Below are 24639 nucleotides of genomic sequence, written 5' to 3' on the forward strand. Positions count from 1 at the left end.
TGGCTTAGTGGGCAGCTTTAACTTCCCTAGTATGGACTGCGATGTCCTTAGTGCAAAAGGCTTGTATTGGGATTAATATGTTAAGTGCATTCCAGAAGGTTTGCTGAACAGTAAATGGTTTGGAAGGAACTGCAGATGCCAATTTACACCAAAGATAGACACAAAATGCTGGAGTAAATCCAATGAATGGATAGTGGGAAATCCTTTTTTTATATAACTCCATACGTTTTAAGATAGTTATAAATAAGGGTAAGCCTGACCTTGGGAGAAAATACTAAATTGGGGTAAGGCAGAGTACAAAATGATTAGGCTGAAACTAGTGAAAGTAAATTGGGAGCACCTGTTATTGAGTAAAGGACCTATCCCACTTGGGCGTTATTTGCACGTAATTTACGCGACATCATTTACGTGTCACGACGCGCGCATCATGCGGCGCACGTGATACGCGCATGGTGCGCATTACGTACGCATGGTGCGTGGTGACGTGTGCCGTCGTGTGCGGCGCCCCAGGATTTTGGGATGTACAGAATCTTCGCACGCCATCTGCATGACGCGCAAATGACGCCCAAATGGGACAGGCCCTTAAGTCCACATCCGACATGTAAGAGTTGTTTAAAGACCAGCTGAAAAGATTTCACGAAGTCCCAGTGAGGAGGTTGGTTAAAATGGCAAGGAAATGGAACATTGGATGACCAGAAAGGTTCTAAATTTGGTCAAAAATTAAAAGGAAGCATATAAAAGTTTTTGGAAGATATAATCAGCCAGAGCCTTTGTGGAATATAAAGCAAGCAAGAAAGAACTTAAGCAGGGAATTGGAAAGGCCAGAAGTGGCCATGAATTAGTCTATCCCATGACAGAAGGGGGGAGGAGTTGTGCAGTTGACTCATCAGGTCCCACCCAAACTACCATTCACCGGGCACCTTTCCTAAACCAGCAACTTCCTTGTTCCTTGTTTACACTTTTCTTATGTTTATGTTCTCTGATTATTGAAAATGAAATTTAGAAAATCGTAAATTGGTTTTACGGAGTGATCAATTCTCACATTTTGAAAAAAGGTGGTGAATTTGTGGAATTCATTGCCACAGAAGGCCGTGGAGGCCAAGTCAATGGACATGTTTAAGGCAGAGATAGATAGATTTTTGATTAGAACGGGTGTCAGGGGTTATGCGGAGAAGGAAGGAGAATGGGGTTAGGGAGGAGAGATAGATCAGCCATGATTGAATGGCAGAGTGGACGATGGGCCGAATGGCCTAATTCCGCTCATATCGGTTATGAACATGAACATAAAATCATATTATAGTTAAATAACAAAAAGGGCAGGCCTGGTCAGTGTTCTGTGCCTCAAGCAATCCCCCTACTTTAGGGAATGTATGTGCCTTAGGGCAGGATATCCATCAGGTGGGCATGTGATTGGAATGGACATGGAAGACCCGAGCAATCATGAGGGCACGATGATGTCAGAAGTGGGTGCATGGGATGGGAATAATTGTAATTGGTGCCTTCTACCAATAAATGAGATTACCCGTAAGATAACAACACAGGGATGAGTCAATGTGTAGGCGGGAATGGCAGATGCAGGTATAAACCAAAAATAGACACACAAAGCAGGAGTAACTCAGCGGGACAGACAGCATCCCTGGGGAAAAGGAATAGGTGACATTTCAGGTCAAGACCCTTTTTCAGACTGCTCAGAATAGATGATGTTTCGGGTCAAGACCCTTCTTCAGGCTGCTGGGAATAGGTGACATTTCGGGTCAAGACCCTTTTTCAGACTGCTTAGAATAGGTGACATTTTGGGTAAAGACCCTTCTTCAGACTGCTGGGAATAGGTGACATTTCAGGTCAAAGTCCTTCAGACTGAAGAAATCTGAAGAAGGGTCTCGTCTCGAAACGTCATCTATTCCTCTTCTCCAGAGATGCTGTCTGACCCGTCGAGTTACTCCAGATTTTGGTGTCTATCAGGGATCAGCCAAATTAGTGCTTCAAAGCTTCAGGCACCATGGCAGTGCTTAGACGTGAGATATAGGTGTTAAAGTAATGTGAAGCAATGTTTTACTTTCTAGCCTGCTCCTGCACTCTGAATCTGAATTTTTATGCAGTTGGAACAATATAACAATGTTGTCAAGCACATGTTGCATGCTAATTAATTATGTTACCCCGCAGGCAATGTTTTCTAGGTAAACTCAATAGAAACTGCATCCTAATTTCCATAGAACAATGATCGTAGTCAATTTGCAGCATAAAATGGCATATAAAGTGATTCAATTACCGGTCACTAAAGTTTACATAACATTTGTGGTGTATGTGCATTTGTTCTAGGTCAACTGTGTGCTGGAATCCTTTGGCCATGCAAAAACCACATTGAACTTGTCCTCCAGCCGGTATATGAAATGGCTAGAAGTGCAATTTGACGAAAACAATAGGACTTTATCTGGAGGTAAGTTTTTTATAACCTTTTCAAGATTTTATAGTTTGGGCCATATCTTCATCCAGCTGGAGTATTATTAGAATATGAATATGCAGGCAGCACGGTGGAGCAGCGGTAGAGTTGAAGCCTTATAGTGCTTGCAGCGCCAGAGACCCGGGTTTGATCCTGACTACGGGTGCTGTCTGTACGGAGTTTGTACGTTCTCCCCGTAACCATATGGGTTTTCTCCGAGATCTGTTTCCTCCCACACTCCAAAGACCTCCAAGTTTGCAAGTTAATTGGCTTGGTGTATGTGTAAATTCTCCCGTGTATGTGGGATAGTGTTCATGTGCGGGGATCGTTGGTCGGCACGGACTTGGAAAGCCAAAGGGCCTTTTTCCTGCTGTATTTCTAAACAAAACTAAAACTAAACTAAAGGTCCATTTGAGATTAAGAAGGAGGAGGTATTGGGGCTCACAAAGAGCATTAATGTGGATAAATCTCCAGGACCTGATGGGCTTTATCTCGGATCATTGGATGGAGGCAAGAGAGGACATGGCAAGAGCCTTGATGAAGATCTTTGCATCTTCACTATCAACAGGCAAGATCCCGGTGGACTGGAGAGTAGCTAATGTTATTCCTTTATTTAAGCAGAGAGAATACAAGAAGTTCTAGGCTGGTGGTCCTCACATCCGTGGTAGGAAAACTATTGGAGAGGATTCTTCAGGATAACATTTATCTAATTTGGAAAATAATGGGTTAATTAGGGAGAGTAAGCATGGCTTTGTAAATGACGGAGCATGTCTTATTAAATTGACAATCTTTTAAGGATATAATGAAGGTAGGGTGTTGGATATTGTCCACATGGATGCAAAGCATGTGTAGTAGTTTGAACCAGAAGATTAGGATGCACGGAATTAAGAGTGACTTGGTCCTATGAAACATAGAATAGAAACATAGAAAATAGGACCATTCGGCCCTTCAAGCCAAAAAATCAATAACCCGTGCCTGCCTTCTCCCCATATCCCTTGATTCCACCAGCCCCTAGAACTCTATCTAACGGTCTCTTAAATCCACCCAGTGATTTGGCTTCCACTGCCCTCTGTGGCAGGGAATTCCCCAAATTCACAACTCTCTGGGTGAAAAGGTTTTTCTCACCTTCGTCCTCAATGGCCTCCCCTTTATTCTAACACTGTGGCCACTGGTTCTGGACTTGCCCAGCATTGGGAACATTTTTCCTGCATCTAGCTTGTCCAGTCCTTTTATAATTTTATATGTTTCTATAAGACCCCCCTTCTTCCTTCTAAACTCCAGTGAATACAAGCCTAGTCGTTTCAATCTTTCCTCATATGACAGTCCTGCCAACCGAGGGATCAATTTAATGAACCTACGCTGCACTGCCTCAATCACAAGGATGTCCTTCCTCAAATTAGGAGACCAAAACTGTTCACAATACTCCAGATATGGATCGGCACTGTCTTACTGATGGGAAACAGAGGGTTGCGGTGGAAGGACAGTATTCAGGCTGGACCATTGTAGTTCCACAGGGACCTGTGCTGGGATCGCTTCCGTTTATGGTATATATAAATAACTTGGAGGTAAATGTAAATGGGTTGGGTAGTACATGTGCAGATTACACCAGATTACACCTAAGCATTTCAGCACTAGAAATGGGAGGAGAAATGGCAGATGGAGTTATATCCATGCAAGTGTGTTATGTTGCATTTTGAGATGTCACACTGAGGGAGAAAACATACAATTAATGGCTTAGCCCTTAGCAGCATTGATGTACAGAGGGATCATGGGGTCCAATTCCATAAGATTTCAAAGGTTTCAAAAGCCTTTTATTGTCACATGTACCAATTAAGGTACAGTGATATGCGAATTACCATACTGCCACACGGGAAAAAAAGTACCAAAATACACAACTGCATAAAAGTTAACATGAACACAAGCGCCCACGGTTGGACTCCGAGATCGATCCCTGGCAAAAGGGCCGCGGGCTCCGCGATGTTAAAGTCCCGTAGGCTACCTGTGGTGGAGCTCTCAAAGTCGGTCTCCAGCAAAAGCCGCCAACTCCTTGATGCTAGGCTGCAGTGGGAATGGTGATACGATACAGAAAAAAATTGCATATCCTTCGAGGTAAAAGATTAGAAAATGTTTCCCCCAAGCTCCCCCCCCCCCCCCCCCCCCACATAAAACAAGCTAAAGAACACTAAAAACATACCAGTAACATATTATTAAACCACAAAGAAGGAACGGACAGACAGACTGTTGGCGAGGCAGCCATTACTGGTGCCACCCGGTGGTATAGCAAGTAGATAGAGTGGTAAGGAAAGCCTATGCTTACTTGCTTTCACAGGTTGGGCGCTGAGCATAAGGAAGTCTTGCTGCCACTTCAAAGGACTTTGCTTAGGAAGCATTTGGAGCACTGTGTACAATTCTGGTTGCCCCATTACAGGAAGAATGTGGAGGCTGTGGAAAGGGTGCAGAGGTTTACCAGAATGATGATGATAGGAGATTGCAGGGAGACCTGATAGAAGTATATACAATAAAGAGAGGTATAGATAGGGTAGACAGTCCGAAATGTTTGCCCAGAAAATCAAATACTAAAGAACATTAAGGTGAGAGGGGCAATGTTCAACAGTGTTCAACAGTGTTCAATAGTGTTCAATAGTGTTCAATAGTGTTCAACAGTGTTCAACAGTGTTCAACAGTGTTCAACAGTGTTCAACAGTGTTCAACAGTGTTCAATAGTGTTCAACAGTGTTCAACACAACAGTGTTCAACAGTGTTCAACAGTGTTCAACAGTGTTCAATAGTGTTCAACAGTGTTCAAAAGTGCTTCACTTGTAACATATGCAACTGCACAGTCAAATTCTTTTTGCATGCATTACACATGCTGGAGCCGTCATATTTGGTGCCATTATTCAAAGTCCAGTCGGCCTGCTCGCTCGATGTACTGGAGCAGTTCGCGTGAACCGACGTCTATCTCCTCTCCTCGCCCGGCCAACTTTGTGACCTGTGGGCGCCTCCTGCAGCCGACCTTTTAGGCACTGGAGGGATTACCCCAGTTCACCCACCTACCGGTCCTTGGTCCTCGTGTCTGACATTCCAGCTCCCTCCCGGTTTACGCCGTCAGACGAGCCCTCGGGTGGGTTAACAGTCCTGCCGACCGACGAGCCTTCGGGCGATCCTGCCAACCAAAGAACCTTCAGACAGGTTCCTGATCCCATTGTCCGCCAAGCATTTGGGCGAGGTCCCGCCAACTGACGGACATTCCGGGCAGGCACCGCACCGATGGCACCTCACGAAAGCCCTGCCACGAGGTACCTCAGTGTAACGGTGATGTGTGGGGCAAGCTTTATACACAGAGGATGGTGGTAGTGTTGCCAATTGTCCCATATTAGCCAGGACATTCCGTATATTGGGCTAAATTGGTTTGTCCCATACGTGAGGGCTCTTGTCCCGTATTTGACTGCTACTACTCGGGTTCTGACCCCACCTCACCCATCCCGATGTAGTGCAGCCCATGGAGTACAGCAGCAGAGCCTCGCCCGTGGCCCCATCGGTCGGCAGCCTTCGGACCTTCGCTTACCACCGACACCACCACCACTCTTCCATCTCATGGCCGACCATTGGACTTTGCACACGATGTCATGCGGCCCGGGCTAAAACTCCTCAACTGGCCCACCGGCTGGGCTTTGTGTGCAGTCGATCACCCGGGCCAACTCGTCATTCACCCAGCAACGGCCGAGTTGGTCAACGGATTGCCGTCAAGAATTTTTCCCTTATTTTGACCTTTTGTCCCTTATTTGGAAGTGGAAAGTTGGCAACCCTAGTTGGTGGGTGCCAGGAATGTGCTGCCAGTGGTTGAATCAGATATGTTAGTGGCCTTTAAACGCCTTTTAATTATGCTTATGGATATTCAGGGAATGGAGGGATATGGGTTAAGTGATGGTCTTGCATCATGTTTGGCACAGAAATCGTGGGCCCAAGTGCATGTTCTTTTGCTGCACTGAGGGCGCTTTGAAATGTGACGAAGATGTCATCTGATTTATACTTGTGCTTTCTGTCAGTTAGCTATTTTTTTAAAGTGCAGCACCTTTTCTAGAAATTCATTGAAATTCCTATTTGCTAACTCTGAGTAAATTACACTACTACATCGGTGAGACCAAGCGTAGGCTTGGTGATCGCTTCGCCCAACACCTCCGCTCTTTTCGCATTAACCAACCTAACCTCCCAGTGGCCCAGCATTTCAACTACCCCTCCCATTCCGAATCCGACCTTTCTGTCCTGGGCCTCCTCCATGGCCAGAGTGAGTCCCACTGTAAATTGGAGGAGCAGCACCTCATATTTTGCTTGGGTAGTTTACACCCTAGCGGTATGAATATTGACCTCCAATTTCAGGTAGTCCTTGCTTTCTCCTTCCTTCCCCTCCCCTTCCCAGCTCTCCCACAGCCTACTGTCTCCGCCTCTTCCTTTCTTCTTCCCACCCCCCCCCACCACCTCTACATCAGTCTGAAGGATGGTCTCGACCCGAGACGTCACCTATTCCTTCGCTCCATAGATGCTGCCTCACCCACTGAATCTCTCCAGCATTTTTGTCTACCTTTGATTTTTCCAGCATCTGCAGTTCTTTCTAAATAGGAGTATTGGTGAGGTGGGTAGTCACGGTCTTTATTCCAGGGTAGGGTACTCCCAAAGCAGAGGACAGGATTTCAGGTGAGAGGGGAAAGATTTAAAAGGGTCCTGAGGAACAACATTTTCACACAGAAGATGACGTATTTTGAATGAGCTGCCAGAAGAAGCAGTAGAGATGGGTAGAATTACGATGTCTCAAAACATTTAGACAAAAACATGGATAGTTTAGTTTAGTTTAGTTTAGTTTAGTTTAGTTTAGATTAAAGATACTGCGCGGAATCAGGCCCTTTGGCCCATTGGGTCCGCGCCGACCAGCAATCCCCGTACATTAACACCATCCTACACACACTAGGGACAATTCTTACATTTACCAAGCCAATTTACCTACAAACCTGTACATCTTTAGAGTGTGGGAGGGAAGCGAAAATCTCGGAGAAAACCCACGCAGGTCATGGGGAGAACATACAAATTCCGTACAGACCATCCCGTAGTCGGGATCGAACCTGGGTCTCTGGCGCTGCATTTGCTGTAAGGTAGCAACTCTACCACTGCACCACCGTGACCGCCCTTAGAAAAAGGTAGGAAAAGGTTTAAAGGGATATGGGCAAACATAGACAACTTGGTCCTGCTTGGATTGGTATCTTAGTAGGCATGAATGAGTTTCCCCAAATGGCCTTATTTCCTTGCCGTGCGACTTTATGTCACATAAAGGGAATCTGCTCAATATTACATTTAACTTCCCTAAATATTACATTTACTGCCAAAGATATAGATTTTATGTTGCTCAACCAACTGTAATGCAAGGTAGGACATTAGGGCCACAGTTCCCCATGACAAAGAGTCACATAATATTCAGATCAATAAAGCTACATTTCATTCCACTTTGTAAAAATAATATTCTGACCAGCAATTTGGTCAACCACCCTTAATTGATAGGGGCCATTTTAGGTCATATTTTAGAAGCCCTGGGGCAGATACAATGCATGGGCAGCAATTATGTTACCCCACTGTTAAAGTTGACTACATTGGGCAACTAACAAAATAGGCAAAGGTTGGTGGACAAGATCAAAAATGAACTGGGCAGAAATGTCAATGATCCGGTTGATGATCTATCAAGATTTTTACTTGAAGCATTTGGATAGACCATTGGTCAGAGAGATAAAGACTAGTGAAAGGAATTGCGGTAGATTCTCTCCAGATTGATTCCTAAAATGGTGGAATGTAATATGATATGAGATTAAGCAGACTAATCTTGCATTCTCTTGAGTTAATAATAATGTATTGTTTAAATGTACAAGTTTCATTTGAAACTACATGGTGGATATGGATTTGATGCTTCCTCTGGCTGGAAGGCCCAGTGTAAGGAGTCATTCGAGACAACAAGAAATGGAGGGAAGTGAATTGTGTGTATGTTAAAAGAAGCCAAGTTTCAAGATTGGTTCAGTTTAGTTTACTGCCACATGTACCAAGGTACAGTGAAAAGCTTTTGTTGCGTACCAGTCAGTCAGCGGAAAGACAACACATGGTTACAATCGAGCCATTTACAGTGTATAGATACATGGTAAGGGAATAATGTTTAGTGCAAGGTAAAGCCAGCAAAGTCCGATCTAGGATCATTCGATGGTAACCAAGGAGATAGACAGTAGTTCAGCACTGATCTCTAGTTGTGGTAGGATGATTCAGTTGCCTGATAACAGCTAGGAAGAATCTGGAGGTGTTCATTATCACACTTCTGCACCTTTTGACTGATGGGAGAAGAGGAAGTTGGCCAGGGTGCGACCCTTCTTTACTCCAGCTTTACGGTGAATCTTCAACTGTCTCTTTTAGTCCTGTGCAGTTCTCACTCCACCACTGGTTTACCTCAGCCAGAGATGTAGATTATTTGTGTCCTACAGGTGTGATTGAGATTGGAATGGCTTCATCGGGAGCAGAGAATGGAGAGGCAGCAATGCAACATGAAGGCAATGTTTGGACGAAAGGAAAAGCAATGCTGGCAGATTGAGAGAGGAAGTCATCATATCAGAGAGCAAGTATAGTTTGGTTTAGTTTATTGTCACATGTACTGAGGTGTAGTGAAAAGCTTTTGTTACGTACTGTCCAGTTAGCAGAAAGACAATACATGAACACAGTTGAGCCATTTACATGATAAGGGAATAATGTTTAGTGCAGCCAGCAAAGTCTGATCAAGGACAGTCCGAGGGTCATCGATGAGGGAGATAGTAGTTCAGCACCTCTCTCTGGTTGTGGTAGGATGATTCAGTTGCCAAAACTTCACCACAGAACCTCAGTGCATTAATAGAAACATAAAAACATAGAAAATAGGTGCAGAACTAGCACCGCCATTCATTGTGGTCGTCCCCAATCAATAACACGTGCCTGCCTTCTCCCCTTATCCCTTGATTGCACTAGCCCCTAGAGCTCTGTCTAACTCTCTCTTAAATCCATCCAGTGACTTGGCCTCTACTGCCCTCTGTGGCAGGGAATTCCACAAATTCACAACTCTCTGGGTGAAAACGTATTTTGTCACCTTAGTCTTAAATGGCTTCCCCTTTATTCTAAGACTATGACCCCTGGTTCTGGACTCGCCCAACTTTGAGAACATTTTTCCTGTAATCCAAAATAATTGTTTGGAAAGTAACTTAGTTTGTTCCAAAAATTATATCAGAAATGTTCACATAATTCTGATGACTTACTCAAGTACTGCATGATGATGACTCATCAGGAATGATGTTGATACAAAATTGACTATTGTTTAGGAATCACACCGTAGTGATGAGTCACATCAAGAGAATGCAAGTTTGTTAGTTCCAGGAATAAACAAAACTGAAAAGAAAATAAGTGATAAAAGCAGAATTAGGCCATTTTAGATCTATCTCTCCCTCCTTACCTCATTCTCCAGCCTTCTCCCCATTAGCCTTGATACTCGTACTAATCAATAATCTATCTATCTCTGCCTTAAAGATATATCCATTGACGGCCTCCACAGCCTTCTGTGGCAAACAATTTCACAGATTCACCACCCTCTGACTAAAGAAATTACTTCTTATCTCCTTCCTAAAAGAACGTCCTTTAGTCATAGATTCTCCCACTAGTGGAAACATCCTCTCCACATCCACTCTCTTCACTGTTCAATAAGTTTCAATGAGATTGCCCCTGATTCTTCTAAACTCCAGCACGTACAGGCCCAACAACTACAATAAACTCCCAAGACTGTTGTGCGAATAAAGTGCCAAGAGGACATTTCCAAGCCTGGAAATCTGAGGCCTCGGGCCTTAATTAGAAGTGAATTTGAAATGAAGGGACAATCTCTGTCCCACTGCACTAAAGCCATCGCTACATGCATTTCCTGTTTCATACAAATTCCTGGACAGATGCGATCCACACTTCCTTCGCCTTAATATTAATGCACTGAACCTTTCTCCCAAGATGCATTATGTCATTAAAAAGGGCTGTCCCAGTTAAGTTTAAATATCCTTGATGAATGTAGATATACCAGATTTCAATATGAGCTCAGAAGGCAAATTAAATATATTAGATTCTCCCTGGAGCTTCAGCAATCACAGGGTTCCAATGTGGCAAATTGTAATTTTCCATCCTTGAAAACAAATGTGTAGATTGATTCCCTTCATGTATCATGTTCCTAAACAGTAGTCATGTAAATAGTGAAAGGCTTGGATAGAGTAGATGTGGAGACGATGTTTCTATTAGTGGGAGGGTCTAGGACTACAGGTCACAGCCTCAGAATTAAAGGACACTCCTTTAGGAAGGAGGAATTTCTTTAGTCAGAGGGTGGTGAATCTGTGGAATTCATTGCCTCAGAAGTCAATGGATATTTTTATGGCAGAGATAGATAGATTGGTGATTAGTACGGGTGTCAGAGGTTGTGAGGAGAAGGGTGGAGAATGGGGTTGTGGGTTGTGGGGGGTGGGGGGGGGGGGGGAAGATAGATCAGCCATGATTGAATGGCGGAGTAGACATGATGGTCGAGTGGCCTAATTCTGCTCCTATCACATGACCTCATGACCTTATGTCATTGAGACAGCAGAATTAGTCCTTTTTTGCAACCAGAGATCTTTTTGTATCATTTCTGTAGATCTCAATGAAGCAAACAAATATGAAAGTTACAAAATAAGCATGATGTTTATATTCTTGTTGTGGACTTTCATCTAATGATATGATCATCTTTTGAAAGATGTAATCTTGAGAAATTAACTAATAATTCTTCTTGCAGCTAGAGTCCATGCCTACTGCTTAGAGAAGTCTCGTCTTGTCTCCCGACCACCAAACCAGTGCAATTTTAATATTTTCTACCAGATGACCGATGGCCTATCAACTGAGGGAAAGTGTGCTTCGTACCTCAGCAATCCTTTTGCACACAGGTATGTGGAATATGATATTCTCTCTGTACAGAATTAATAATCTGCTCACGTGTACTTTCATAGACTCTATATAGCAGCCACAGTGACTTGTATAGTTTAGAGATACCGCGTGGAAACAGGCCCTTCGGCCCACCGAGTCCATGCCAACCAGCAATCCCCATACACTAACACTACCAAGCCAATTAACCTACAAAACCTGTACGTCTTTGGAGTGTGGGAGGAAACCGGAGCTCCCACAGAAAACCCAAACTCTGTACAGACAGTGCCCATAGTCAGGATCGAACCCGGGTCTTTGGCGCTGTAAGGTCGCACCATGCCGCTAGCTTTACCTTGCACTAAACGTTATTCCCTTATCATGTATCCAATACTATAAATGGCTCAATTGAAGATAGACACAAAATGCTGGAGTAACTCAGCGGGACAGGCAGCATCACTAGAGAGGAATGGGTGATGTTTTGAGTCGTGGCCCTTCTTCAGAGTGATGTCAGGGGAGTGAGAGATACATAGATAAGGAAGTGTACGGTGTGAAAACAGGACAAGGGAGATGGAGATCAAGGTAAATGCAGAATAGATTATTGTTATCTGGGAGAAGGTAACCATAAAGCAAACAGAGATAAAATGTAGTCTGACTATCTTCCTGACTACATTATTTCTCTCTATGCTTCATTGTCAACTTCCCCAAGCTAATAATGATCTATACATTTCCCTTGATCCCCTTTGATGTCTCATTTTTACACCTTACCCTTCCATACTTCTATGTCTCCCTCTCTTTTGATTATCAGTCTGAAGAAGGGTCTTGACCTGAACCGTCGCCCATTCTCTCTCCCCAGAGATGCTGCCTATCCCACTGAGTTACTCCAGCATTTTGTGTCTGTCTTCGGTGTAAACCAGCATCTGCAGTTCCTTCCTACACAAATGCATAAAGCCAATTTTCACCAGGTTATTCACTCAGCCTAGTTTGCTGTTTTATTCATCACAGATACATGAACCAAGATGGACAAGAACCAACAGCATCCGAGGTAGCAATAAACAGAGACAAGTTTTTTGCTGTGAAGCAAGCCTTGTGCACTCTGGGTTTCAGCAATCTGGTAAGATGTTATCATGTTCTAAATGATCATTATATTTTCTTCCAACATGATGTAATCCATAACATCATGGCAATTCTGTGAAGACTTTTCAAAATATTTTCCCATTTTGATTCCACCTACTTTCCTAATCAATTCAAAGCACCGAATGCTTGGGAAAGTTTGGCATCCACTCAAACTCTCCTGTTATTGTCAATACCTTATCTTTGTGGGATTGAATTAGGAAGGGGCAGACACACTCCAGTGTATCAGCTAAAAGTGATCTGGCAGTGGCCTGCACGTCTGAAGGGGAACACTGGCATTCAGTTGTCCATATGACCTATGCAACCCCACGGCAAGTCCAGGAAGAGTTAAATACAGGTGATCTTCCATTTCATTTAAGCCTGTTGCAGTCTACGTCAGCACTGGGATATGGAGGAATTTCCATGCTGCTGAAGAATCCATAATGGCAATCCAGCACTGGCCAGATCAGAATTACGACTGGAATCACAAACTTTTGAATTATAATTCCTGGCTTGAATTCTGATTCTATTGCCTCCCCACCTTGTTGGATCTTACACTGCCCATGGTTATTGGGATGCTCATTGGAAGTAAGCAGAGTCCTTCTTTAGATGGCTGAATGGGTTCAGTGATTTAATCAGTGTTTGATCAGCAATGTTGAAGCTCTGGTTAGGTATTGACAACCATCTCATGGAGGCTAGCCCAACAATAACCAGAATGTGGAACCAAATGGTCCAACAAGACTCAAGAGTGTTTTATTGTCATATGTCCCAGATAGAACAATGACATTCTTACTTGCAGGACATTTAAACATTTTATCGAAGATTTTTTTGTAGCCCAGCGAGACCTGATAATCTGCTCTTGGTATCAAAAAATGCCTTGGATCTGGCTTGGCCTGGGTCTCTTATTCCCTGGTTCAGTAACTTGAATGTCCAGGAGCGGAAAAGACTGCAAAAAGTTGTAAACACTGCCCAGTTCATCACCGGCTCGGACCTCCCCACCATCGAAGGAATGTATCATAGTCGCTGCCTCAAAAAGGCAGCCAACATCATGAAAGACCCACACCATCATGGCCACACATTCATCTCACCACTGCCATCGGGAAGAAGGTACAGGAGCCTGAGAACTGTAATGTCCAGGCTCGGGAAGAGCCTCTTCCCTACAGCCATCAGGCTATTAAACACTACAACACTATAATTATTATTATTGCACTGTTATTGTTTGTTCTTTTTTTTCTGAGTTTTTGTTATTTCATTTATTATGATTACATATTCTGTTGTGCTGCAGCAAGTAAGAATTTAATTGTTCTCTGGGACACATGACAATAAAACACTCTTGACTTTTTGATTGTGGCTAGAGACTTTGGTTTATCAAACTGCCCAGAACAATTCACTACCTCATCTCCCATCTTTACCCATCCACTTCTGTAATTCCTGGATCATGGCTGATACTGGGTGGGATATTGGCCGAAGTAACTCTGCTGGAAGTATGACCCTTTCCCTTGGGTCCCTGAATGCAGTTGAGTGCCAAACAATTGTTACTTCCATCTATTAGTTAGCAAAAGGATCAACAAATATGTACTATCATTCTTGTTCGATTTCACTTTCTTGAATAGGTTGTCATGATGCACTACTTTGTGCTCATAGAGGAGTAGTCCTTTCCAAATGTGTAAAACAATATTTACACAAACAGGCAGCAGAGAAAGAGGAGGAAAATTAGAGGCAATCACTTCAAAGTCCATGCAAGCCAATAAACAATCTTATCAATACATCTTAACTTAATCACTCCCCCCATTACCCATTTATTTAGAAGATCCGACTCGAGCTGTAGGATTTCATCAGGGACTGCACAACCTACGGTGGCTGGTTGAGTAACACTATCACGATTACAAGTAGAACAACTTGCCAAACTCCCATTGAACTGAGGTCCCTCAGGAGACATGACAACAAAACACAGCTACCAAAACCCAGCACTGAACCCCGAAGCACAACACAAGTCACAAGCCTCCAATCCGAAAAGCAATCTTCCACCATCATAAGGTCATGTCATAAGGCCATAAATGATACGAGCAGAATTTTGGCAATTCTGCCCATCAACTTTACTCTTCAATTCAATCACGGCTGATCTATCTCTCCCAACTAACCCCATTCTCCTGCCTTTTCCCCATAACCCCTGGCACCCATACTAATTCAGAATTTATCTATCTCTGACTTTAAAATATCCATTGACTTCCTCTACATCTTTCTGTGGCAATAAATTCCACAGATTCACCACCCTCTGACTAAAGACATTCCTCCTCATATCCTTCCTAAAGGAACGTCCGTTAATTCTCCCAATAGTGGAAACATCATCTCCACGTCCTCTGCTTCCTTCCATGAAGCCAATTTTCTAGCCAGTCAATTGTACATGACCAATAAATGTTGCTTACCAGTGATGTCTTCAGCTTGAAATTATTTTTTTTTAAATCAGGCCAATGAACGTTAATCAATAGTTAATTTTCTCTTGACATATTTTAAAATTGTGATCAATATTGGGACAAATAAATTTAAAAAAAACAAAGGCACAGGAGCAGAAAATACCACAAAAAAAAAATTATCAATCTGTCGCTTGAAAAAATTCAAATCAATGAAGAAAACAAATATTCATGAACTAATTAATGGAAATTTAATTTATTCATTAGATTATAGCAAGATCGTGCAAGATATTTCTGAATCTTAAAATTATTAAAATGTAAATTATTATTTTGTATTTGAACATGAAAATCAATATATATGCAGTTCAAATAACCATGTGCTTCTCCTTGTCTTCTTTTCTGATTTAGGAAATTGATAGCCTGTTTCTGATTCTATCTGCAATCTTGCTACTGGGGGACATCCAGTTTTTGACCCTTACAGATACCGAAACAGCATGTGTGTCAGATGTGCAATTATTAGAACAAGGTCAGTATCCTTGCAGTCTGAAGCAGTTACTGTCTGTAGAACGTTTGGAGAGTATCCAAAATAAACCAGCAGCTAGAGCCAGCACAATACCTCATATGAGAAACAGCACCTCATATTTCACTTGGACAGCTTACAACCCAGCGGTATGAATGTTGACTTCTCTAACTTCAAATTCCCACTCTTTCTGTCGCTCCCCCATCCATGTTCGCTGACTAGTTTCACTGTCCTTCTGATTAATTTTTCTGATTGTATGCTTCCTTGACAGCACGGTGGCGCAGCGGTACAGTTGCTGCTTTACAGCGCTTACAGCGCCAGAGAGCCGAGTTCGATCCTGACTACGGGTGCTGTCTGTTTTGAATTTGTACGTTCTCCCCGTGACCGCGTTCTTTTTCTCCGAGATCTTCGGTTTCCTCCCAGTCTAAAGCCGTTCAAGCTTGTAGGTTAATTGGCTGGTATAAGTGTAAATTGTCCCTGGTGTGTGGAGGATAATTGTGCGGGGTTCGATGGTCGCTTCGGACTTGGTGGGCCGACAGGCCTGTTTCCGCACTGTATCTCTAAAATAAACTAAACTTGTCACCGTCCCCTTAGCTAACAATGAACCATTCTACATTTCCTTGAACATCGTCTGCTTTGATCTGTCATTTTCACACCTTACCTTTCCATAGATCTAGACTCCCTCTCCCCTGACTCTCAGTCTGAAGAATGGTCCAGACTCGAAACATCGGCCATTCCTTTTCTCCAGAGGTGCTGCCTGTCCCGCTGAGTTCTCCAGTATCTTCAGTGTGAATCAGTATCTGCAGTTCCTTCCTACACAATACCTAGTATCGTGTACCAATATTTCAGAGGGAAAGGGAAGCAGACCTGGACTATACAGTAGGTTTCCCCAACCTCTACAACTTTCTTATGGATTAAAGTGTATAAACCATAACAAGAGATGGGACTGACTTGGATTGTTTTCGCTGGAGTATGAAAGGCTGAAGGACAACCTGATGGAAATATATTACATTATGAAAGGCAGAGATAGGGCGGATAATCAAAGTCTGTTTCCCTGAAAGGAAATGTTAAATACTAGAGGGTTGGGGAGAGAGGGGAGAATGTTTAAAGGAGAAGTGCGATTAAAAATAAATTGCTGGAAGAACACAGCAGGGTTAGGCAGCATCAGTGGAGGCCAATGGGCCTGATCCTGTGCTGTATCATTCTATGATCTTTCAAGGTGTTAATGCTACACGCAGCATTTGATTAATGCACCAAAAAGTGGTTAACCTCTAACTTCTTAGTTAAATGTTTAACTTATTCAATTGAATGAAATTCATCATGAACATAAAACCAAATAGTTCAACTTTCATGTCTTATAAGGTCATGTGATAGGTGCAGAATTAGGCCATTCAGCCCATCACATCTACTCCGCCATTCTATCATGGCTGATCTATCTCTCCCTCTCTCACCATTCTCCTGCCTTCTCCCCATAACCCCAGACACCAACTCTTCCCTGCAATCTCGGCGATCAAATAAGCAAAGGCGTAAGGGGCGCGTGTGTTTTAGTTTTGTTTAGAGATGGAGCGTGAAAACAGGCCCCTTTGGCCCTCCTAGTCTACGCTGACCCGCGCAAACTTGTTCACACTGGGGACAATTTACAGAAGTCAATTAAACAACAAACCTGCACATTTGTGGAACGTGGGAGGAAACTGGAACACTCAGAGAAAACCTAAGCGGTCACAGTTTAGTTTAGTTTAGTTTAGAGATACAGAGCCGAAACAGGCCCTTCAGCCCACCGAGTCCACACCGACCAGTGATCCCCCCCATACTAACACTATCCTACACACACTAGGGACAATTTACAATGATACCAAGCCAATTAACCTACAAACATGTACGTCTTTGGTGTGGGAGGAAACCAAAGATCTCAGAGAAAACCAACGCAGGTCACGGAGAGAACGTACAAACTCCATACAGACAGCGCCTGTAGTTAGGATTGAGCCCAGATCTCCGCCTTTGCAAGCGCTGTAAGGCAGCAACTCTACCGCTGCGCAACTGTGCTGACCCATCATTAGGAGAAGTTTATCTGCTTGAGTATGTCCACCATTCCACACTCAGTCTCTGATCTTTAGAACAATGAATGACATAAATGACCTAGTTTCCACAGCTTCTTGAGGAAGAGAATCTCAGTTATTCACTTTCTTTCACTTTGCAATCCACAATCTACAATATCTCCCGGCTGACAGTTGCATCAGTCTGTTCATGTGGAAAACTGCATCACATCAGCTTTACCAAAGAATCAAATATAAATCGACTATTAAACGAGTACTTTGGTTCTGTCTTCACTAAGGAAGACACAATCAATCTCCCGGAAGTCCTCAGGGACTGAGGATCTAGTGGGAGGGAGGAACTGAAGTGTATCCACATTAGTCCGGAAATGATGGTAGGTAAACTGTTGGGACTGAAGGCAGATAAATCCCCAGGTCCTGATTGTCTGCATCTCAGAGTACTCAAGGAGGTGGCCCTAGAAATTGTGGATGCATTGGTGATCATTTTCCAATGTTCTCTTGACTCTGGATCAGTTCCTGTGGTCTGGAGGGTAGCCAATGTAATTCCACTTTTTAAGAAAGGAGGGAGCGAGAAAACGGGGAATTATAGACCAGTTACCTTTACATCAGTAGTGGGGAAGATGCTGGAGTCGATGACTAAAGATGTTATAGCAGCACATTTGGATAGCAGTGACAGGATCGGTCAAAGTCAGCATGGATTTATGAAGAGGAAATCATGCTTGATTAATCTTTTGGAATTTTTTGAGGATGTAACAAGTAGAATGGATAAGGGAGAACCAGTGGATGTGGTGTATCTGAACTTTCAAAAAGTATTTGACAAGGTCCCACACAAGAGATTAGTGTGTAAACTTAGAGCACATGTTGTTGAGGGTAGGGTATAGAGAATTGGTTGGCAGACAGGAAGCAAAGAATAGGAATCAACGGGTCCTTTTCAGAATGGCAGCAGTGACTAGTGGGATGCCGCAAGGCTCGGCACTGGGACCCCAGTTGTTTACAATATATATTAAAAATTAGACGAGGGAATTAAATGTAACATCTCAAAGTTTGCCGATGACACAAAGCTGGGTGGCAGTGTGAGCTGCGAGGAGGATGCTATGAGGCTGCAGGGTGACTTGGATAGGTTGGGTGGGTGGGCAGAAACATGGCAGATGCAGTATAATGTGCATAAATGTGAGGTTATCAATTTTGGTGGCAAGAACAGGAAAACAGATTGTTATCTGAATGGTGTTAGATTCGGAGAAGAGGAGGTGCAACGAGACCAGGGTGTGCTTGTACATCAGTCCCTCAAAAGTAAGCATGCAGGTACAGCAGGCAGTGCAGAAAGCTAATAGCATGTTGGCCTTCATTGTGAGAGGATTTGATTTTAGGAGCAGGAAGTTGTATAGGACCCTGCTGAGACCGCACCTGGAGTATTGTGCGCAATTTTGGTCTCCTAATTTGAGGAAGGACATTATTGCTATTGAGGGAGTGTAGCGTAGGTTCATCAGGTTAATTCCTGGGATGGCAGGACTGATATATGATGAAAGAATGGGTAGACTGGGCTTGTATTTGCTGGAATTTAGACTGATGAGAGGGGGTCTTATAGAAACATATAATATTCTTGGAGAATTGGACTAGCTAGATGCAGGAAAAATGTTCATGATGTTGGGGGAGTCCAGAACCAGGGGTCACATTTTAAGAATAAGTGGTAGGCTATTTAGGACTGAGATGAGGAAAACCTTTTCACCCATAGAGTTGTGAATCTGTGGAATTCTCTGCCACAGAAGGCAGTGGAGGTCAATTCACTGCATGTTTTCAAGAGAGAGTTGGATTTAGCTCTTAGGGCTAACGGAATCAAGAGATATGGGGGGAAAGCCGGAACGGGGTACTGATTTTGGATGATCAGCCATGATCATATTGAATGGCGGTGCTGGCTCAAAGGGCCAAATGGCCTACTCCTGCATCATCTATTTTCTATGTTTCTAAAAAAATACAAATTCACTCTGTGAAAATAATTGATGTTGTTATTACTTAGGTGGAAAAGCCTAACAGTTTTACAAATATTTTAATAATATTTATAACAGTTGACTGCCTTTCTAGAAACCGTCTTAACTGATCCCAAAAAAAACTAATTCTAAAGTACATTTTTTTTCAGTGGCTGGTATTCTGCAAGTGTCACCTGATGAGTTCAATTCAGCTTTAACCTCTGACATTCATTATTCTAAAGGTAAATTGCTACTGGAATTGATATTTAGTTTTTGTTTACAAGTTTGAAAATGAACTGAATAATTTTGCAATTTTTTTTTCCCCCCACTCAAGGAGATGTGATTTTCAGGAGGCACACAGTTGATGTGGCAAATTTTTACCGAGACCTGCTGGCAAAGACACTTTATGGTCGTTTATTTCACTTCTTGGTGGACCATATTAATTACTACCTCCAAAATCACAATAATATGGCAAGGTATGTCAGTTGCCTCTGAGTCACTTTTCTTTGTGAGCTTCTCCCTTAACATTTTTGATGGCAAAATCCTTAGATTTTAGACTTTAGAGATACAGCGTGGGAACAGGCACTTCAACTCTCCAAGTCCACACCGACCAGCAATCACCCTGTAAACACTCGCACCATCCTACACACTGGGGACAAATTTACAATTTCACCAAAGACAATTAACTTACAAACCTTTACGATTTGGAGTGTGGGAGGAAATCGGAGCGCCCGTCATCGGGATCGAACCTGGTTCTCTGGCGCTGTAAGGCAGCATCTCTACCACTGCACCACCGTGCTGGCAAATCATGTCCTTGTTTTCTAAGTAGCACCTGAGAAAGAGAGCAACTATCTGGGGATGGATATGTCCATGCTACCAATTGCAACTCGAGGAACTGATGTGATTGCAGAATAAGTCATTCACTCACGTCATTAATGAGACATTGGCATTAGAGATAGGATAAGGAAGAAGAAATATTCTTTCATTAACTGAAGAATTTCATTTTGATATTCTGGTTGTGTTGAATCTTAAAATCAAACTGCCCGCATTAACCAAAATTAATTTGCTATTGAGGGAGTGCAGCGTAAGTTCACGAGGTTAATTCCCAGGATGGCGGGACTGTCATATGTTGAAAGAATGGAGCGACTAGGCTTGTATACACTGGAATTTAGAAGGATGAGAAGGAAATCTTATTGAGACATATAAGATTATTAAGGGATTGAACACACTAGAGGCAGGACACATGTTCCCGATGTTGGGGCAGTGCAGAACCTGGGGCCATAGTTTAAGAATAAAGGGTAGCCATTTAGTACGGAGGTGAGGAAAAACTTTTTCACCCAGAGAGTTGTAAATCTGTGGAATTCTCTGCCTCAGAAGGCAGTGCAGGCCAATTCACTGGATCCTTTCAAGAGAGAGTTAGATAGAGATCTTAAAGATAGCGGAGTCAAAGGATATGGAGAGAAGGCAGGAATGGGGTACTGATTGTGGATGATCGGCCATGATCACAGTGATTGGCGGTGCTGGCTCGAAGGGCCGAATTGTCTATGGCAGCAATTCTACCGCTGCGCCACCGTGCCACAATAGATTTTGTGAACTTCTTATGTTAACTTATTAAGGGTAATCTGAAGCTTTAATGGTAAAATATTTTACTCATTATCTCATCAAAGATATAAGGACTTGTTTCAACAGCTGATTTGTTTTAGGTATTTAAAGATCGTTCCATATTTCACCTACAAATATCATGGGAACTTCCCTGTATGCAGGAATGAACTGCAGATGCTGGTTTAAACTGAAGATAGACACAGAATGTTGGAGTTACTCAGCAGGACAGGCAGCATCTCTGGAGAGAAGGAATGGGTGATGTTTCAGGTCAAGATGATGGTCTGCCCCACTGAGTTACTCCAGCATTTTGTGTCTATCTATGGAAAATTGCCTGTTTTTTTGTTGCAAGAAAATTGATCCTGGGTAAAATGTGAAGTTTAAGCCAACGTGTCTGCCAACACTGATGTTGCTTACTTTGGATTTCATAAATGGTATCATCTCTGTGTTCTTCTGCTCACAGCAAATCAACTCTTAACGTTGGGATATTGGACACATTTGGCTTTGAAGATTTCCAGAAGAATGGTTATGAACAGGTGGGAAGTCCAAATAGGAACAGCAACATGGATTTTGGTTAATGATTTGGATATTGATATTCTCAGTATTATCGCACATATTTAAGTCATTTGTCCAAATTGATCCCTCCACCGTGATAAATAAGCAAAGAATCAACACTGATGTGCTGCAAGCCTTGGATCAGTTACAATAAACGATTAATGATTCCTTTGTGAAGATAATTAGACATTTGTAAAACTGACAGATAAAAACAAACAGAAAGAAAAGACTGAAGATTGACACAAAAAGCTGGAGTAATCAAGCGGGTCAGACAGCATCTCTGGAGAGAAGGAATAGATGACATTCTTCAGAAGGGTCTTGACCCAAAAGTCACCTATTCCTTTTATCCAGAGATGCTGTGTGACTGGCTGAGTTACTCCGGTTTTTTGTGTCTACTTTCGGTTTAAACCAGCATTTGCAGTTCATTCCTACAGAAAGAAATGATAATTTATGAGAATGTGTAATTAACTCAATAGAACTTAATTGATCATAGTGTTGGAAGAAACCGCAGATGCTGGTTTACTCCAAAGATAGACACAAAATGCTGGAGTAACTCAGCGGAACAGGCAGCATCTCTGGAGAGAAAGAATGGGTGACGTTTTGGGATTGAGACCTTCTTCAGACTGAGCGTCAGGGAGAGGGAGTCCAGAGATATGGAAATGCAAGGTGTGAAAGCAACAGATCAAAGCAGACAATGACAAGGAAATGTAGGATGGTTCATTGTTGGCTGAGGGGAAGCGGACAAGGAGGCATGAAATCCGTTACATTAATCAGGAGGACAGTGAAACTAGTCGGAGAACTAGGGTGGGGGATGGGCGGAGAGATATGGAATGCAAGGGTTACTAGAAGTTAGAGATATCAATAGTCGTATCCTAATTGTGTGGTGATATATCATTGTGGTGGCTTAAGGGCCTGTCCCACTTAGGTGATTTTTTCGGCGACTGCCGGCAACTGTCACAGTCGTAGCAGGTCACCAAGAATGTGGCGACTGAACCCCTCCCCTATGACAATGTCAATGGCAAGCTACCACCTGGTCTATGTCAAGCTACGGCAAGCTACCGACAACTGGCGACCCATTCGGACGTCCACCTACGACCACACCTACGACAACCTAGGTGACAACCAAAAACAACCAGTCAACCTACGTCCACCCGCGACAAGCTACGACAAGCAATGACCCTGTCAGCGACAACCGAAGACAACTGAAGACAATTCAGTCGCCGGTACCTGTCGCCGGTTGATGTAGGTAGTCGCCAATGGAATTCACCGAAGTCAGCATCCGGCGACAACCAACAACAACTGGTGACAACCTGCATCATCCTGGCGACAACCTACCATGCACCTACGACAGGAGAAGACAAGCTATGTCAAGTCCACAGTCGCCAAAAAGTTTTGAACATTTCAAAATCCAGCGGCAACCAGAAAAACGTTACGACTCTTTTGGCAACTTGAGGAGACAACTCACGACCATACAGGTGTCACCCTGCGACCATGTGGCGACAGCCTAGTCACCTGTAGTCGCTGAAAAAATCACCTAAGTGGGACAAGTGCTTTACAGCTCATAGCCAGGCACTCATTGCTTAGATTACTCCACATTTCAAACCACGGGTAGGTAATTATTAGAAAAATCAAAGCAACATATGGACTAATTGGCGATGTCCACTCTCAATAGGAAGAGGTCCTTACCAGGAAGCCAATGTAGTGTATGTTTCAAAAAGAAAAAATTTATAAAGTGAGTTATGTTATATTTTTCATTCTTGTTGGAAGCGTGCACAAAACCTGAAAGGCATTTTTTCTCTTCCTCAGCTTTGTATCAATATGACTAATGAGAAGATCCATCAGTATGTACATGAAACACTTTTTCAACAGCAGCAAATGGAAAATATTCAAGAAGGTACCACCCTGGAACAGGCAAACTTTCTGGACAACCAAAATGCAATCTTGGACTTCTTTTTTCAGGTACACTTTGAAAACTTTCAATTAGGTATTAATATTCAAAGTTGCAGATTTAATGCGTAGAAAGGAACTGCTGATGCTGGTTTACACCAAAAATAGACTCAAAATGCTGGATAATTCAGTGGGACAGGCAGCATCTCTGGTGAGAAGCAATAGGTGACGTTTCGGGTCTTGACCCTTCTTCAGACTGAGAGTCGGGGAGAGGGAGTCTATGGCCTCAAGGTAAGCATACTTTGAAGAAGTTCTCCTCCTCGTTCTGACAAGCCTTATCATCTGCTTTGATTTCATTTTCTCACCATACCTTTCAATATCTCTAATTTCCCTTTCCCCTGACTCTCATTCTGAAGAAGGGACTCGAGCTGAAAAGTCACCCATTCCATCGCTCCAGAGATGCTGCCTGTCCCGTTGAGTTACTCCATCGTTTCGTGTCTTTCTTCTTTGCAGATATAATTGTTCTATTGAAAAACTGATTTGGCTCACATTTTAAGTCTGAGTAATTTCCTGTTGAATTACGAAAATAATTTTCTGAATGTAATTTGCTGAAAATGTCACAAATGAGGGCAATCAATTTCATTTATAAATTGGAAAGTATTAAATAGGAAAAAAGTTTCTTCCCAGCTGTTGTCAGGCAACTGAATCATCATACCACAACCAGAGAGCAGTGCTGAACTATTACTGTATTTTTTTTGTGACCCTCGGACTATCCTTGATCGGGCTTTCCTGGCTTTACCTTGCATCATCATCATTGTTGAAAACATTAACGATGCAGTGGTGCTGGTTTCCAACGGGAACGGTGACGGACGCACCACACATCTCTGTCCTCCAGTTCCTGCGGACTTCCGCCGCTGGAAGTATAGCATTTTGGTGTGTGTGCTTTATCATCATTCCTTATACCCCTGTCCCACATAGGAAACCTGAACGGAAACTTCTGGAGACCTTGCGCCCCACCCTAGGTTTCCATGAGTCGCCAGGTGTTTTGGCCACTTGCCTGGAAAGCCTCGACCGAAGCGTGAGCTGCATCTACTGACCAAAGATCTTACAGGATCTTTGCTACTGACCACACACA

At 43.0% G+C, this 24639-nt stretch overlaps 1 protein-coding gene across 1 annotated transcript in view; it reads left to right on the forward strand.

The window, feature by feature from the left end:
• The window catches only part of myo16 (myosin XVI), a 278895-nt gene that overhangs the window by 173265 nt on the left and 80991 nt on the right, over positions 1 to 24639 (forward strand). Inside the window, exons 15-21 of the mRNA XM_055637409.1 lie at positions 11283 to 11430; positions 12410 to 12518; positions 15337 to 15454; positions 19634 to 19705; positions 19798 to 19939; positions 21526 to 21598; positions 23424 to 23576. Of these exons, the coding sequence (XP_055493384.1) occupies positions 11283 to 11430; positions 12410 to 12518; positions 15337 to 15454; positions 19634 to 19705; positions 19798 to 19939; positions 21526 to 21598; positions 23424 to 23576 (815 nt within the window). The remainder of the gene's footprint in view (positions 1 to 11282; positions 11431 to 12409; positions 12519 to 15336; positions 15455 to 19633; positions 19706 to 19797; positions 19940 to 21525; positions 21599 to 23423; positions 23577 to 24639) is intronic.

Source organism: Leucoraja erinacea, chromosome 6 (assembly GCF_028641065.1).
Source record: "Leucoraja erinacea ecotype New England chromosome 6, Leri_hhj_1, whole genome shotgun sequence".
Classification (NCBI taxonomy): domain Eukaryota; kingdom Metazoa; phylum Chordata; class Chondrichthyes; order Rajiformes; family Rajidae; genus Leucoraja; species Leucoraja erinaceus.